The sequence below is a fragment of the Lolium perenne genome, chromosome 5 (assembly GCF_019359855.2).
Source record: "Lolium perenne isolate Kyuss_39 chromosome 5, Kyuss_2.0, whole genome shotgun sequence".
Taxonomy (NCBI): domain Eukaryota; kingdom Viridiplantae; phylum Streptophyta; class Magnoliopsida; order Poales; family Poaceae; genus Lolium; species Lolium perenne.
The window spans coordinates 204,902,984-204,920,734 of NC_067248.2; the positions used below are offsets into that span (position 1 = coordinate 204,902,984).

The 17,751-nt window shown below is 45.7% G+C and overlaps 2 protein-coding genes across 4 annotated transcripts; one reads left to right on the forward strand and one right to left on the reverse strand.

Annotated features, from left to right (window-relative positions):
- The first annotated feature begins 7,902 nt into the window (after positions 1-7,902).
- LOC127301417 (copper transporter 5.1) lies at positions 7,903-8,772 on the forward strand. The gene has a single exon (XM_051331649.2). It carries the CDS (start codon positions 8,014-8,016, stop codon positions 8,464-8,466), a length of 453 nt encoding a protein of 150 aa, XP_051187609.1. The 5' UTR covers positions 7,903-8,013; the 3' UTR covers positions 8,467-8,772.
- A 3,907-nt stretch (positions 8,773-12,679) lies between these two features.
- LOC127301416 (uncharacterized) lies at positions 12,680-17,707 on the reverse strand. Of its 3 annotated transcripts, none has more exons than XM_051331647.2 (9): positions 17,094-17,704; positions 16,790-16,996; positions 16,476-16,691; positions 14,644-14,710; positions 14,411-14,551; positions 14,151-14,242; positions 13,447-13,632; positions 13,220-13,356; positions 12,680-13,107 (listed from the first exon to the last, which is right to left on the reverse strand). In XM_051331647.2, exons 1-9 carry the CDS (start codon positions 17,637-17,639, stop codon positions 12,870-12,872), a joined length of 1,830 nt encoding a protein of 609 aa, XP_051187607.1. In that variant the 5' UTR covers positions 17,640-17,704; the 3' UTR covers positions 12,680-12,869. The 3 variants fall into 3 exon arrangements, with proteins under 3 accessions (XP_051187607.1, XP_051187606.1, XP_071676379.1); XM_051331646.2 differs by having other exon boundaries at positions 14,405-14,551; positions 17,094-17,703; XM_071820278.1 differs by lacking the exons at positions 12,680-13,107; positions 13,220-13,356 and having other exon boundaries at positions 13,478-13,632; positions 14,147-14,242; positions 14,405-14,551; positions 17,094-17,707.
- Positions 17,708-17,751: the final 44 nt, after the last annotated feature.

Genomic DNA, 17,751 nt, shown 5'->3' on the forward strand with positions numbered 1-17,751 from the left:
TCAGCATCACAAGTGACATGAATAATTGATTGAGGTCGAGTCCTCCAGCTCACTAAACTGTACTACCACCTTTAAAACGAATAAGGGTAATACTATTTATTACCCGAAAAATGGGTTATATTATTTTATAAAAATTAAACCATGTTAAGTTTAATTAAGTTTGATGAAGTTCTTACAAATAATCATTAACATGCAAAATGCAAAATCAGTCTCATTACATACATGATGAACTATATTTTCATATGATATTCAAAATATCATATTTGTTTGCATTTATTAATAGATTTTTATAAAAAAAATTGTCAAACTTTACTTGGCTCGATTTTTCAGAAAAAAAGACCTTGCTGATTTTAAGACTGCTCATAGTGGGAGTGACATAGCTAGTAACATCACACATCTCAAATCATTTTGGTGACATGGCATGGTAATAAATGAAAAAAGAAAGTGAGGTGGTAACTAGCTACTACTATGTTACCATAACATCACACATCCCAAGGCAAGATGAGTCTACAACATAATATATGACACAATACATGATACCACATACTAAGTTACTACCCACTATAAAGGTAGTAACCTAGACTAGTAATATGGCATATGTTACTAGTCTAAGAGCAAGTATAATAGAGCCTACTCAGCAGGCTATAAGAAAATCCAAATCAACAAAATCCTATGTGGAAGAGAGAGAAGCAAAGAAAGAGAAAGAAGCGGGCTCTTCACTTGTAGCCGGCTCAAGCACAGGAAACAAGATACTAACAGTCCGCATGCAGCCTATTCACAAGCTCTATGCTGGCTGTAAGCACTAAATGCATGCTCTTTGAGTCTTGCATGCAAGCGCACCATCCAAAAAAAATAGGAGCTAAATATTTAACAAAGCCAACTTAACAGTAACCTTATTATACTAGTGTACTATTTCAGTTAGCTACGTATGACTTGGTATAAGCTTATAGCCGGCAGCCGGCTGTATTATTGCTCTTGCTCTAAGTTACTTCCCACTATGACCAGTCTAAAGAGGGAGTATAAGAACAAGTGATTTGCTCAAGTTCTCAAGGGAACCATCCACGTGTGTGCAAGCCTAGCTTTGTTCCGAGGAACATCGTGGTCCTCGTGGACCAATGTACTTGCCCTATGCTGTGAAGCCAGTCATACTTCGAAAACTCGTTTGTCTTTAGCAAGTGGGAAACTCGGCTCAACTGAAAATGACATAGTAGGTGAGTGATCCTCCAGCTCACTAGCAAAGGCGTGCCGTGTGGAGATGTTCCTCCAGCTCCGCACGGTTATCGTCGTCGTATTCCCAGATCCGTGCCTAGCTTGGCCTCTGTCAGACTGTCACTGTGAAGATAGGAACGAACGAGCTCCGGCTACCCCGGCCTGCTGCCCGGCCGGAAGTGGCTATCTCCAAGACTTCAACGTTCTTTCATCTTCGTATTACATCTTCATTGGTCCGATGCAAAACGAACACAAAAGAAGCGTTTGTTTTGGTCTCTTTGGATTAGGGCATCTTCAACGGAGGACCGAAGCGTTCGTTTGCGACCGTGCGGATCAAAAATACGTCTATACATCTATACCCCGTTTCAACAGAGCGATGCATAATAACCGAATAGTTCGCAGCGACGCAAACATGACCCAAATGCGTCAAGTTTGCGTCTCAGCGGACGCTGCATGGACGCTGCGGTCGTTCGCATAGTCCTCGCACGAGTTGCTTTTCATGGTCATGCTAATGGCGTGTCTCGGCTTCCGCGAGCGTGCGCTGCTGGTCGGCATCACAGTGGCAGGACATTGAAGGCGAGATAGCGTCGTCGTGGTGCCGCCGATCCAACGTCGTGCGACGTCTGGTTCCAGGTCTGGCCGCGCTTGGCCTACCAGCTTTTGCGCCCTTCTTGTGGGTGTATCTAGTGTGGCTCCAAATTTTGACTCGGTGGGATCTAGGCGAAAGCTACGCATGTCCTTGCCATTGCCGTGACGGCGTCACCTATCAGGTGTCGTCCCCTTGTCGAAGGCGTCCCGATGTTGATCCCCCATTTCAAGTTGATGGATTTCGTCCCTCCGCCTCAACCCGCTAATCTTGGTGGCCCCGCTTCGGGCAAGTTTCTCTTGTACTGTCTTGTGGATCATCCTTTGATCTCTCGTTGGTGTCCCAGCCCTCTCACCTCGCTGGCCTGGCTGCTTGTACACGGCCTTGACTCGGTAGCTGATGGCTCGCCTAGTGCCTTCGGGGGGCTTTGCTAGGTCGGCGTCTGGTCGTAGTCCTTCTCGATGTGCTTATCCCAATGCCACTGGCAGATGGGATGGTGTGTCTGGACCTAACCCAAGCTCGGGGGGTGGTGGGTTCGGGGTCTGGGTGAAAGCTTTGCAGGACCACGGTCTCTGCCGACGACGATGACGCATTGGGGCGCCATGCTCCTTCTTGGAGGCGTCACCGCATGAAAGACCCCCTCTCCTTTGGATCCTCAAGTTCTGCTAGGCTGCTGGTCCGTCGTCGAGTCCCCCTTGAGATGTTGTGTTGATGCGTAGGAGGTTTGTTGGCGTGGGCTAGGACGTGCTCGCTCTGGTGCAATAGAAGACAAGGCTCCCTCGACCTGGCGCTTGGTGGCGTTCTCTGTGTTGTCTTTTGTAGTTAGTTTTCGGTTTGCGTTTCGAGTGTGTGTTGTAACTGTTGGTGTATCTCCTAGCCGGTTGATGGCTTTGTTAATTTAAAGCCGGGCTCATTTCGAGCCTTCTGTTTAAAGCTCGGCCACGACCTAAGCGTGGAAAGGGGACGTGTTTTGTTCATAGGAGCATTTGCACCTATTATACAAATAATTAAAAATATTGAAAAAAATATTGAAAAAAATCTGACATAAAATTTATAGTGTACATTGTGATATTTTATGTTCATACACACATTTTGTAAACAAATAAAATTTTATGTGGCATGCACAAAAAAGATAAAAAATGTTCTTTACGTAGTCGTGTTGTAGCATCAAAATTTATCTTTTTTACAGGAGATACAGAAAAAAAATTCTAGAAATTTGTGTACACACATAAAATATATAGATATACATGCAAAATTTTATTTTGAAATTCTTTAACACTTCGAAATGTATTTTCACACAACATATTCATATACTTCTATACACTCAAGTGGATTTCCCGTGGAAAGGATGCTTCAATTCTTGGCATTGGTATTGGGTTGCTTAGATTAATGCAGACAGCCAGCTTCTTCAGCATACTACTAGCGTGTACCGACGAATTGTATTGGTCTTTAAAATAAGAACTTGTTTGATTTAAAAGGTTCCCCAAGAAATTTTGTAGAATATTTTTACTTATAGAAAAAACTTACATAGAGGCTATTTGATTCAAATGATTAAATATTATAAAATTCATATGGATTGCTTTGATTTTATAGAATTTCTAAGAAAAGTTTAGACCTCTTGCAAAAATTTATATGTGTCTATAACAGCTATGATATGTACTCAATCTCTATATTAATTTTCTGTTTTTTCTTGTGGTGCAACCAAATGACTTCTACAACTAATTTATGTGCTTGATTCATGTAGTTTCACATGTCATGATATACTATTACAGTATTTTTCCTATTTATGTACTTTCAAAATCCTTTGAATCAAACATGTCCTAAAAAGAAAAAAGGTTGAGGCTTTTTTTTTTCTGAGACAAGAAAGGGCTGAGGTGTTGTATGCATAGGGTGTTGTATGAATGGGCTGGCGAATAGTTAGGACTTGGGACGGCATTCGGCCCATTGAGGTATATGAGTGTGTAGTAGTCCGTTCTTTTATATAGTTCACGTACCTGGGCTGAAAATGGAACCTGCAAGATCCCGAGATGCAAACACCCACATGGTAGTTCGGCCCCAAGCTCATACTCCAGACCCGAAATATTTGTTTTTAGGGGTATAATTAGAAAAGGTGCGATGTTTTTTTTTTTGACAATCAACATCATATATACTTTGATGTTTTCTTTAAATTTTTTATATACTTGCAGGTTTAGGCGTTTTACACTTCATCGCCTCAATATGTATTACGCCTTGTTTTTTTGTTTTTCAAACTTTCGACTCAAAAATACTATAAACGGTTGTGTGCATCCTGATTACGCAGAGAGCGGATGTAATTGCTTTTAAAGTAATAAAGCGTTCATTATCGAAAAAATATATACTTGCAGCAACAAATAAATACATGGCAGAGATACATGCCTTGTCTTCACGACTTCACCTATTACAAAATATGGTTGACTGTACTACATATTTTTTTTGTAAATGGAAATGTAACGGACAACAAACTAAATAAACAAACAGAAGTTCAACTAGATCAAGTCGCCGACACAGTAGATGACTCTCCTTTGAGGTCCTGTAGATTCTACGAGATAATTTTGCAATGTATTCTGTCGGATCGGACGAAGAATTGAGCGGCGGTGGAAGGGGCGGGAGGGGAGGCGCGTCGCGGAAAAAAGGTACTGTAGAAGACACCGTTGCTGGCTTTGGTCGCTGCCACGAGTGGAGATGCTCTGGGTAGCTGAAACGGGGCAAAGAGCGCTGAATACTCTCTGTTGTGCCGCGTCAAATCGAGACGGCGTATGAAACGGGCAGCTGCAGCCTGCACTGAACATAGACCTGGTACAAGTGCATGAAAGCACGTCAGCGCGCGCGCCAGGGGGGGGTCATGGACATCACGCAGGCGATTGCCCGTTGCGGGCACGCCACTCCCACTCCATTCCCGACTTGGCGCGCCCCTTCCTCGCAAGTCCCCCAACCGAAAGCATTTTTCTTTTCTCGGGGTGCCACTGCCCGCCGAGCGCGCGCGGTTGCTGGGAGTACAAGTGCAGTACAAGGTCGCGCGCCTGTGCTACCCCCGTTTGCGTGCCTGCCGCGCGAAGTACTACCATTTCATAGGGCAGGATCTTGCGCACAAATTACGTGGCTGCCCCTACGGCCGTCGGCCTGCCTTCAGCTACGTGCTAGCGCTGGTCGCACACTCGCACGCACGAGCTTGACCTTTTCTGCCCCACGATTCCGTTCGGACGGTCCACACGGAAGGCAAGTTTCGCGCCTCCCACCCGGCATCTTGGCCTTGGGCTGGGCAAAGTTGACCCTCAAAATATATAATGTCGAGGTGCGCTCAGAAAATGATCAGAGGTGTGGTAATAAGACGATTAGGCGTCTAGATGCACGATGCTTACCTAAATCCGAGTTAAAATAGCAGCATGGGTTAACATCGACGTCGATCTCCCACCCTGGGGAGAAAAGACATCATTTTTTTTTTGATCTTACCGAGGCACAAGATCGAGATCCGTCCGATCCTTTCCCTCGAAATCGATGTCTGAATCTTTGACAGCCAGCGTAGAAATTACTGCCACATTTCAAACGTGCAAGGCACAAACATCATTAGGCCTAGACAAGCATCCTGGAATAATTTGTTACGTCCCACGTCTAGATTCTATCCAGTTATCCCAGCGATCTAATGTTTTCCGTTGAAATCTCACTGGGAATGATGTCTTCTCAGTGGCTTCTATCTACACTGTGTTAATCCCGCTAAAAATGATATCCTGGTTGATAATAATTTGAAAATTTGAAAGATGAAAATCCCGCTAAAAATGAAGGTGTTTGCGTGTACCTTTCGCCGTGGGGTGATTCTAACCAAAGATAACCTTGCAAAACGTAATTGCCAGGAAAGCCAAAGATGTGTCTTCTATCACCATGACGAGAATATAATAATCTTTACTTTCAATGTTCATTTGCTAGACTTAGGCCCAATTCTTTTTAGCTTCAGCTTGTGCAGAAACTGCTCCACCTTCAGCTGCTAAAATAAACGGCCGTGAAAAGAAGCTCCAAAGAAAACTCTGTTCAGTTCTTTTCGGCTGGTGCCTTCTCAGCTTATTCCCTGAGTAGCTGACGAAATTTCTAAAGTACCCTTGAATGGATAATAGATCTCGTGTAGCTGGACACCAACAAACTGAATCACAGAATCAACAATGATTCAGTTCGTGGCAGGTCGTGTAAAGGGAGGACTGCTCCACGTTAGGGCCGGTTGCTCGGCTCGATCTGGCCGGCGAGCTGCAGAGGGTGGCCGCAGGGCGAGGAAAGGCATGGGGCTACAGGCGCTCGATGGGGCTACAGGCGGCGGGGGACGAGGCCTGAGATGGGGCGGCTGGGGACGCGGCCTGAGATGGGCCGGTAGGCGGCAGGGGACGCGGCTTGAGATGGGGCGGCAGGCGGCAGGGGATAGGGGACGGGAGGCGAGCGGGCGGCTGGCGGCGGCCGGAACGTCGGGGGTAGCATCGGGGGATGGGAGGCGGGCGGCCGGACGGCCGAGCGTCGGGGGCGATTGCAGGTGGCGATTCTTTTTCTATCGCGAGAACGATTGGAGTCTCTGCGGGGGCACGAGGGGAAAACGTTTCGCTGGGTGCGGGAAGCTGGGGTACCCCAGCTTTTCCCCACTACACACAAATGGTCAAAGCCGGCTGCCCCTCACCACGGCTTAAAATCCAGTTCTTTTGGGCTTAGGCTGCCCCTCACCCCTAAGCCATCTAGAAGCTCCAAAAGAACTGGGCTTTATATGGTCATCCATCTAAATAGGTTCTACCTTATACCCACCACGTAGCTTTGCGAATTTTTTCGGCAACTGGCTTAATCGTGAAGCTATGTAGAAATGACAACGTTTTTTAAAAATAAATGTTCTTCTATTTTGCAGGTCATATATCATTGCACAATTACGCTTCGTTTGTGGTCGCCTTTATATCGTGAGTGGCATCACGGCCTCTTTACGGAGTTATCTATACTGTTGGAGGATATAGAGAGGGATATTTTTCCAATATGGGTGACAACTTGATCTGCGAATTGGCCCTCCTGCGATATAACTGTATCTTTTTATCTTTTCTTCTTTTGGTACTTTGTTGAGAGATTTTTTATATTTAATTTGTAATAATTAGATCTATGCAGCTGTGTGTCTTAACTTATGTATATGCCGGATGTAATACTTGTTACCGAGTAATAAAACACCTATTATAAAAAAAGCAGGTCGGCACCCGAACCATTTGCGCGAGCCATCCTTAGCCAAAGCTTCCGCCGATCTGCACAATTTTGGCTTTAACCTCTACAACGCCGATCTTAGGGTCCAGATTTCCAAATAGTTTCACTTAGGGATGTAAATGGTACGGATAATTTCCGCTCCGAATCCGCATCCGTATCTGTTTTTGAGGATATGATATGCATTTTTAGAAATCCGCCGGATATGGATACGGATGCGGATAGTGATAAAACGGATATCCGGCGGATACGGTAGAGGATATGGTATTGATACTATCCGACGGATACGGATTATCCGCCATTTTTTACGGATTATCCGAGGTGCACAAAGAGAATAATCCGAGAAAACTAGCCCAACCCTAAATATTTATACAATATAGTTAGTTCAACGGTCAAAATATGTATTCTATTAGAACACAATTTGCTTTGTTGTACGAACAAGTGTGTACATTTAGCTATAGTATATAATACAAACATATTTTACATAAAAAAGCATACATCAATTTTTTTATGTATATTTTCTTAATAATCCGCTTCCGATCCGAGTCCGATCCGAATCCGCTCCATATCCGTAATCCGATATAATCCGCATCCGACCATTATCCGCTCCGATCTGAATCCGTTACAAAAATATGGTAAAAGATATGATAAGAGCAATATCCGATCCGATCCGATCCGATCTGTTTATAATTAGCTTTGCGAGAGGGCATTAGAGATCTGTCAAAAAATAAGCCCACTTGGTGGAGGCAGATGACCTATAACGTGCCGGGAAGGCCAACCCCCGGTCCAATGGCGCAAACGTAAATAAATCCCAACCCCCTGCCCCAAACCGCACCTCGACAACAAAGGCCGTCCCTTTAAAAATCCCACGGGTCGCTTCGCCGGCAATCCTCCTCCCCTCCCGCCGTGTGTTCTGCCTGCGCCCTCCCTCATCTCCGGCGACGTCCAAATCCCAAACCCTCTCCCTCCCCCCGCCCCCCTACCCGCCGGCCGCCATGATGCACATGACCTTCTACTGGGGCACGTCGGCGACGATCCTCTTCGACGGCTGGAAAACGTCGGCGTGGACCGGCTACCTCCTCTCCCTCCTGGCGCTCTTCCTGGCCGCCGCCTTCTACCAGTACCTCGAGGCCTTCCGGATCCGCCTCAAGCTCCTCGCCAGCGCCAAGGCGGACCCGCTCCCGCCGCCCGCCGGCTCCGACGCGCGGGCCCCGCTGCTCGGCCCCGGCTCCGCCCTCGCCGGCTGCCGCTGGCCGGCCAAGGTGGCCACGGCGGCGCTCTTCGGGGTCAACGCCGGGATTGGCTACCTCCTCATGCTCGCCGTCATGTCCTTCAACGGCGGGGTGTTCATCGCCGTCATCGTCGGGCTCGCCGCGGGCTACCTCGCCTTCCGCAGCAGCGACGGCGAGGACCTCGTCGTCGTCGACAACCCCTGCGCCTGCGCCTAGGGAGATTGGATTTGATGGCCGCCTGGTAGGTGGTTTGACCCAGGTGTGGTGGTGGTGGTTTCTTCATGTTGTACAACACACACTTTCAGGTGGTAGCAATAAGATTTTCGTGTACAAATTGGGTTGTGTGATGGGGGAAGAAGGGATTGCAAGAAACGCTGGTTTCATCCGAGCGGAGGAATTGTACAATATACAGAATCGGGAAAAATCAAGCTCCAGGTCTTTGTTTCCGACAGATTATTTGATGCTTTTGTGGGAGAAGTGTGGGTAAAGATGATAACTTTAATAAAGTGGCTGCTAACTGAATATGGAGTTAATAATCGGTTAATGGGCTATGGCATCGTCTGCGTTTCGCTGTCGCGTATCCAAGAGGTGATGTTTGACAGGGAAGAGAAGCGTAAGCATCTGGCTTTCATCGGAAGAAATTGGAACCTAGACGCAAATCTTGCGCAAGGGGAGGCTAGATTCCATCACTGGAAAGAGATGTACAGTGGAGTACTTGTTCTGTTTAGCCCATTTTGTGTTGTGAATGAACGAAAGGTGGGCGTCCTGTCCCTGCGCCTACAGGGGAAAAGCGCAATGCACGAACTTGCTGTTACCAGTTTTGCTCTTGGTCATTTGCCATTTTTAGCACGCTTGTTCGCGGGTACAGGCGTACAGCTCTTCGTGTCTGTCTAGTGGTCGATGTATACTTACCGAAGTGAGCATCTATGCACACGATTCAGTCAGAACTTGCTCTGTCAGAACGTGTGAACGGTAAATGCACGGTTTTGTTGAACATGCTTTAGGGCTTTTTGTGAAGGGAATGAACGAAAGGTGGGTGTGCCTGCGCGTACAGAAAACCGCAGGACACGACCTTGTTGTTTGTTTCCAGTTATGCTCTCAGTCATTTGTCATTTTTTTTTTTTTTGCGATCAAGTCATCTTTCATTTTTAGCTTTTTTTTTTTTTTTTTTTTGACAAATCTGAACCTTAAGTGAAGTAATGTCTACAAATGTCTGAAGTACTGCAATTAGATCCATCGGCAAAACTATTTCGAAATCTAACCCCATTGGGTTTATTGTCAACTAATATGGGATTGAAGTAGGGTAGGTCGGGCATTTCGGCGAACAAGGTTGGCGCCACAATGTAAGATCCGAAGGTAGGTCTAGCACTGGACCACCTAAATATCTCATGTAAAATTTAGTTGTCGCCGATTCAATTTTCCTTGATTCAACCATGTGGTAGCCGTTCATAGTCGTCATCCCCCATCGCCCCAACGGCTCCGGCTTCACCACGAACACCATTGGGATTTCTGTTGTGCGACATCATCGTTGACATAATTTTGCTCCCTTTTCCCCGACAAGCTTTAGCCTCGGGCGGGCCTGAACCATGCCTGATAAGTGATAACAGAGCATGGAAGAGACGGGTGGGGGTGGAGTATATTATATTCCTTGTATTCGTTAAATTGAAAATAATCATGGTAATATTTCAATTCAGACAAACGTAAAACTAGATGTGGAAATTTTTTGGACTTGTTTTACAAATACAAGTACAAATATGGTATTAGATTTTGAAACAAATGTGAGAATGAAAATGGATATATCCGTATGTTAGCCTATGTTAGTAGGTAATTGTGTCTCGAGATGCCAATTATTCAAGCAAAAATAATGACAAAGTTGTTAAATGTATCTTTTTGTATGACTGAAATTGAAACTATTGTGTATTACATCACTATACAAATATTCAGATCTGTTTTGAATGGAAAAATCCGATCAGCATCCGTATTCGAACAACACCTGCCCTGCCTTCGTCATCTGTACTCGGTTTGAAAAAATGAAAATGGATTGAGAAGGGCACTATCTGATCCGTTTCCACCCCTAACTTCGGGTGTTGGGCAACGTCGCATCAACACACTCCATAACGCTGACAACCAGGCTGTTGTCCCATTGGAGGATGCATAGTGATGAGGTGCATGCCATGGCCAGTTTGAACCCCTCGACACACATCATGGCCATCGTGAAAGCTCCACGATGAGTCCCCAAGCTCTCTAACCTGCCCCTGGGCGTGTTTGGTAGGTCACAAGCTCTCTAACCTGCCCCTGGGGAGATGAAAATGGGTCGGTTGGTTGCCCGGGATCACTCCCGTTGTGGCCAGCATGAGTATTAAAGTAACTTAGGGCCAGGTCTTGGAGCCACTGCCGAATCGACCGTTCCTCTGGAACCTGGCCCGTTGTCGCTCCTCGGTTGCACGCATGGGAAATGAGAGGGGGCATCACGCCCCTTCGGGAACCTGGCCCTTCGGGCATCACCGCCCCACTCCCTCCTCTCACTGTCCCTCTTTCTCTCTCACCCGGTAACCACCAAACTGTCACATCGCATGCCGTCGATTGCACTGCCACCGACAGATCAACTGCTTCGCCGCGACGAGGAACAATGGGACAAGACGAGAGGAAGATGACATCTTGCTAACTAATGTGTGCAGGTATTATCCTATCCGACCTTGTGCATTGTACAAACACTCTTGATTTTTTTCGGGGACATAAATACTCATGGTTGTGCATAATAGTTGGCTGGATAGACTAATTTGTTTCATTGGGTGATTGCTTGTATGAGGCGTTCATTAAAGTTGTTCATTGTGGTTTTTAGCCATTGCCATTGATGTTCATTTTTGTTGTTAGCCAATGATGCACGTATATGTCACTTCATGGTCATAGGGCTGGTGTCATTGGACCACAAGATCATCATAAACACATTGCTTATGTAGTCCTCCAATGGCCCCAGCTCTACGGCTGGTGCCAATGGGGGCGGGAGTGGAGGCGGTATCGCCCGGCTTGGGGCGAGAGGCGGGCGGGAGTGGGGCGGGACGCGAGCGCGGGGCGCTGGGGCTGGCGCCGGGCGCTACCGCCCGCGTTGTGGGCGACAGCGAGGCGAGAGAGGGGCGATAGCGGTGCTAGTGGGGGCGGTAGGGAGGCGATAGAGAGGAGAAAGAGGAAGTGAGAGATGGCACTATAGCCCGTGCACTGGCACCGTGGGGTGAGAGTGGAATGAGAGTGGGGGTGAGAGCTGACGTGGCGAGGCTATAGTGTGGTGATGCATTGGCACCAGCCTACTACTTCCTCACCTTCTACAAGAAACACCCGGGCATCTTCCGAGTGGTGATCTTCGACTACTCTTGCTTCGAGGTGATGACCAGGTGCCTGATCATGGAGATGCCACTAGAAGGATCGTGGAAGAGGAGTAGTGATCGCTGGTGTGCCTCAACTATGTCAACTATGATATTGTGTCTAAACTATGTATGTGCCGATCGTTGTGTCTGAACTATGTCTATGTCGTTCTTGTCTCAACTACTCCCTCCGTCCAAAAATATGCCTCAACTTTATCTAGATATAGATGTATATTTAACTAAAATATATCTAGACAAAAGTGAAACACCTTTTTAAATGGAGATACAATACTTCTATGCTTACTTGTGTGCTTACTTCTATGTCTACTTGTATGCTATTCATCAGTGTTGGTAACCTCAGCACATGTAAGAAGAGGTTACCAATTATCATACTCACTATTCTGGTGGCAATAAAACAAAAGTTGCTTGATTTTAGGCTGCTCCATGAGCTATAAACCATGCAACCAAACAACCTCAACTCAAATCTCTACGAAGTAAAAAATATTAAAAAATTAACGGCAGAAGCTACCAAACAACCTCAACTCAAATCTCCACTAAACCCTCCAAAAAAACCATACACAAGCTACCAAACAAAATCCATATTTTAGCATATGTCTCGTTTCAAACGGGCTAACATCCACGGAGACGCCTCAGGGAGCCAAAAAAATTGACCGAGGCTACCAAATGATCCTATATTGGATGACCTGAATGAAGAATCCCATGTAACTGCAGCTGATTGGTGCAGCATGCGAGAAGTCACCGGAGCATGTACATCAGTCGTGCCTCACGCTTAAGATGCATGCTATTCGCTCCATTTTCATTCCGATTTTGTTGACAGCTCCCAAAGATTCTCCCACATCTTCCTCTCACCATCAGGGCTTATGTTCATGGCCATTTCCATGCAACCTACGCTTTCAGCTGTTCCATGTCATCTCGGGCCGGAATGTTTTTCCAGGCACTTTGTCACAGTTCCACATCATTGTGTCTTTTGTCTCTGACAATCCAAATTCGCGTCTGCAGATTCGATCGTTTCCATGCCACAACAAAATTTAGCACACATCTGTTGCCGGTTTTACAAGATCAATGCAGTAATCAGTCTTTGTTCTCCCATGAAATTCAATCAACAGATGTAATAGCAGGGGCGGGATAGTGTGCTATAACTTTTGCTTTGTACCACATGAACCCACAAATCAACAACATTTACCAGCAATTTATACTACATATAAAGAGGAAGAGAACTTAGTCCAGCGAAAATGACGACTATCTGTCGGCACCTCCACTGCCGATGGGCTCATCAACGTCGGACCATGTAGTCACCTCAGCAAACGAGAACTGGTCAGCAGCGCCCAACAAAGATGCAACTCGCATCACACAGCACTGGGACAACATGCTTTCTCCACTAACCGACTCTGGCAATGGAGGCAAGCAGCTTGGCAAGCATTCCGCCTTATTGTTGCTCCCTTTCAACAGTGAAAGCGTGGCCCGGCAGAAGATAAACCTGCACAAACCCAAACAAATTGACTGACAATCCATATTTTGTTCCCTAGGATAGGATTGAAACTAGAGTAGGGGGTGGTATCACAAATTGACAAGCTAGCTAGGTAAGCGACCTGAGAAGCAGCCGCCTCAGGAGTGGATCGCCTAACACTTCAATCCAAACAGGGTCAAGTGAAGATGATGCAACCAGAGTCGTGGCCCAATCATTCAACGACAAGGATAGTAGCTCCTCAGCTTTGTTATAAGTTTCCTACAGAAAAAAAGATCATGCCAACCCTCAAAACACAAAACCTAGTGCCTGTGAGGAAGAAGAAAATTGTCACAAAATAGAAACACGAACCTTGTCAATGTCCAGCCCATTTTTGCCGATCAGAAAGCAGAAAGCTTGCACTGGAGCAGTGAGAAACATAGTAAATTGACTACCACTCTGCCGAGTCGAGTCCGCGCCAAATCCTACAGCGCAAGATCGGGAGCTTCGAGAAAGTAACATGGCAGCTGTCTCCCCCTTCTCAGCCCCATGAATTGACTGCGATGATTAAATAAAACAGTAAGAATGGACCAATTAATAGAGCTAGCAGTGCATGCCAAACAGCCAGCCAATGGATAGGTAAATGGCCACTGACTATCACGTTACAATAAACAAAGGTGCAGAAGAAGTATAGAATAAGATAATGCATAAGGAACTTTGTTCAACAAAAAGAGCATAAAGCAAAAGACACAGAAATAAACCAAGTATCCCATTAATATAAAAGTAAGAGCCTATGAAAGCCATTAGGACAACAATTATAATACATGTTTTGACAAATAAGAATGATGCTGAGAGAAGCACAAGATCTGAACACAACTTCCAAATCCTCATACCTAAGTTTGTTTCTGTGCATATGAGTGGACCAATAACCTATGTTTTATCTCAAGGAAGCATTACAATGTTTTGTATGAACCATCCATTATATTATAGATACTCCAGTAAGAATATATATGCAGTTTTCACTAGACAGCAGAATATAAATGTCAGAAAAAATTCCAAAGAGTAAACAAACCTGCCTTAAATGCATAGCTGACGCTACTGTCAATCACCAAAAAAAGAGGTCTCCTTGTAAATGGGATCAGATCACAAGGGTATATGCAGTTTGAGCCTAGATGTTGAACATGTGTCAGAAACAATACACTTCTTTCGAAAAATATATATACTTCAGCCTGTATAAAGGCAACTTCAAACAATCCTATGTCATCAAAATAGGTCTGTACTGCATTAGAGACATTGAACATAATGGCATGAATTAAGCATTGAAAAATACCTTCGCCTTCTCGGCAACCTAGCCAAAGGGATGGTTCATTATCTTCCTTTGGATTGACTGGTCTGGTATTAGATACGTCAAACTTACTAAAACTGCTCACAACTCTCTCGCTGGCATCGGGACCAAGACCAGAGGCTCCCATCTCACCTGAAGGAAATTATATATTTGAGTGCTAACTAGAATGTGCTTCCCAGCAGACAGCTGATAACATTTTAGTTCTACAAGCCTGAGACACGAACCTGCAGCTGAAAGGTATATCAACATCATACCATTCAACGGGAGCTCCTCACATTTGGTGGCAAGGACCTGGATTTCGATCAAATTGTCTTTTATCCATGCAATTATTCCATATATAATAAAATGGTGTAAACATAGAGTCAAATTTAAATCTACTTTTTCTCAAAAAATAAATATAAATCTACTTTCTTGTGAAGTAAAAGAAAACAAGAATTTGAATGCACAGGGAGGGTGCAAATGGGAGAAGATCCTAGAGGGCATATTCTAAATACAGCTATCATCTCTGCTAGCACAGCACAACACCCAAGAATTCTAAATACAGCACCCAAGAATCACTGATAACAGTATTGCCTCAAATAATTTTCAAGCTACAGTTTATAATTGTTGTGGGTGAAAACGGATCAATAATGGATTGTTTGGTTATTATTTCTGAATAATGGAGATTATGGTACTCAGTCTGTTCCTATTTAGGTGGCGCACATGCTTTTCGAGGTCTAATTTTGACGATCAGTTCGACTAATGAAATGTGGGTTATATGGCATGCATGTTATATCATTAAATTCATATTTTAGTAAAGGTCTAATGATATTTTTTAAATAAAAAATAACATGTACTATTAGTTAAATTAGTGGTCACAGTATTAACACGCAAAACAAGGGCACCACATGCATTGGGACGGAGGAAGTTTAGTTGCATGTACTGATAACAGAACAAATGAAATCAGTTTAGTTGCATTATCTTCCCTCAACATCATATTTCCTCATCACATAATCTAGATGAGTTGGTAAAAAGAATGCATCGGAGGGAGTACATATCTTGCAGAAGTCCCTACTTTTTTCAATTCTCCTACTAGCCCATTTCCGATCATTCCAAGAAACATATATTGACTGTTATTTACACATACACATAGCTCTTCCTAAGGTTGGTGAAAAGAATGCATCAGAGATCGTTCCACAACTATTCTCCTAGGACCAAACCAAGGTCTTGAGTAACAATGAGCAATTGAGCATTGCATATATTCAGTAAAACATACATAGGATGAAGATAATAATAGATTGAACATTGAGTTGACACGATGTCAATTGTCAAATGAGACACTAAACTTACCGTCAGTAAATGTGGCACTGAGGGGCGATGTAGAACTGTTTAGGTGGCGCACATGCTTTTCGAGGTCTAATTTTGACGATCAATTCGACTAATGAAACATGGGTTATCTGGCATGCATGTTCTATCATTAAATTCCTATTTGAATAAAGTTTCTAATAATATATTTTTACAGAAAATAACACATGTATTATTAGTAAAATTAGTGGTCAAGGTTTTAACACGCAAAACGAGGGCGCCACATGCATTAGGACGGAGGGAGTATTAACGATAACAGAAAAAATGGAATCAGTTTAGTTGCATTATCTTCGCTCATCATCATATTTCCTCATCACATAATCAAGATTAGTTGGCACTAGTATCATGTACATATCTTGCAGAATTCCCTACATTTCAGTTCTCCTGCTAGCCCATTTCAGATCATTCCAAGAAACATACATTGGCTGCTATTTACACATTACGCTTTGCTCTTTCTAAAGGTGGGTGAAATGAATGCATCAGAGATCATTCCACAACTATTCTCCGAGGACCAAACCAAGTCTTGAGTAACAATGAACAATTGAGCATTGCATATATTCAGCAAAACGTACATAGGATAAAGACAAATGTCAGATCTTTCAGCATTGCATATATTCAGCAAAACGTACATATGATAAAGTTACTGTTATTTGAAAATTAAACATTGAGTTGACACGATGTCAATTGTCAGATGAGCAAGAACTGAACTTACCGTCAGGAAATGCGGCACCGAGGGGCGATGGAGAACTGTTTTCAGTGGGTTCGGGGGCAACGCAGCATCTCTCAGATCTTTCAAGAGGTTGGGGTGATTTTGTCCGCCTTCATCATGAGCGCTGTACCCATTATTCAGTGCGAAGGAACCGCATGGTTCCCATTCAAGACACTGAAGCATTCTGAATGTGTCCAGAGTGAGGTCGGTGAATTTGACCTGAAGGAGGGAACACAGAGATATATAGATGATGTTTTGCTGCTAGTAAGCAATTGAAGACCTCATTGTGGGTGCATGTGAGTGCGAGGAAGCCTTACCTCGTTATGGTAGTAGCTGCACAGTATGGCGTCACCTAAGAGCAGGCCGCGCTTCTTGACCGTGGGTGGGGTGGTAGGGAGGTTATCCGGTGGAGGATCAAACGCGTAGCTGTACCTGAGCGGCCTCATGTTCATGAAGGGCGAGTCGGCCTTGAGAAACCTCGTGATTTCTTGCACGGTGTGCTTCCACTCCCTGTAATCGGATTCCTGCAGCATTTCAGCTTTCTTAATTTGAGTCAGCCGGAGAATGGGCAGAGAGTTTGGAATCGAGAGACGAGGGAGGGGAGGGGGAGAGGGATTTTGCCTGGAGGGTCTTCTTGGATTCGTCGAGCAGCGCCCGGATTCTGGATGCGAGGAGGGGGACGGTGTGCGCGCGGCGGGCGAGGATGAGCGCGACGAGGAGGAACCTGGCGAGGAAGCGGAGGTGCTTGGTGGAGGCGCCGGCCCCGAGGTGCTCGTCGAGGAAGTAGGCGCGGTCGAGGACGGCGTGGTAGAAGACGAAGGCCTCGGAGAGGAGCGCCGTGTCGGAGGCGCGCTGGTACTGCGAGTAGTAGAGGTGCGCGATGCGCGCGGCGATCTCGCCGACCTGCCAGCGGCGGAGGCCGGCTTCGAGGAGGCGCTGGCGGTGCTCCTGCTGCATGCGCCAGAGCTGGGTGTAGATGCGGAAGGCCTTGCCGTACTCCTCCGGCTCGCGGCGGCCGTAGAGGGGCAGGTCCCGTACCCGCGCGAAGCGCCGGTCCGCCTTGTCGAGGAGCGACCAGAACTGCTCCGCCGGGCAGACGCCGCCGGTTCCGCCGCCGCCGCCCTGGGACTGGGCCTGCCCTTGCTGCGCCTGCGGCGACGACGCCATGCTTTGCTCCGCCGGATTCGTTTCCTTCCCCTCTCTCCCCCCGTGAGTTGCCTTGTACTGTTGGGGGAGACGGCAGTCATCGGGGTCGCCGTTCGCCGGCTTTCCTGTCTCC

Bases quoted from the DNA above. Each gene is read 5' to 3' on its own strand.
- LOC127301417 (XM_051331649.2), top strand. From the start codon at position 8,014: ATGATGCACATGACCTTCTACTGGGGCACGTCGGCGACGATCCTCTTC.
- LOC127301416 (XM_051331646.2), bottom strand. From the start codon at position 17,639: ATGGCGTCGTCGCCGCAGGCGCAGCAAGGGCAGGCCCAGTCCCAGGGC. The intron at 13,633-14,150 runs GCAGGTTTGTTT...TAATCATCGCAG, and splicing joins GCGTCAGCTATGCATTTAAG to TCAATTCATGGGGCTGAGAA. The intron at 13,108-13,219 runs GTCGCTTACCTA...GGGTTTGTGCAG, and splicing joins CTGAGGCGGCTGCTTCTCAG to GTTTATCTTCTGCCGGGCCA.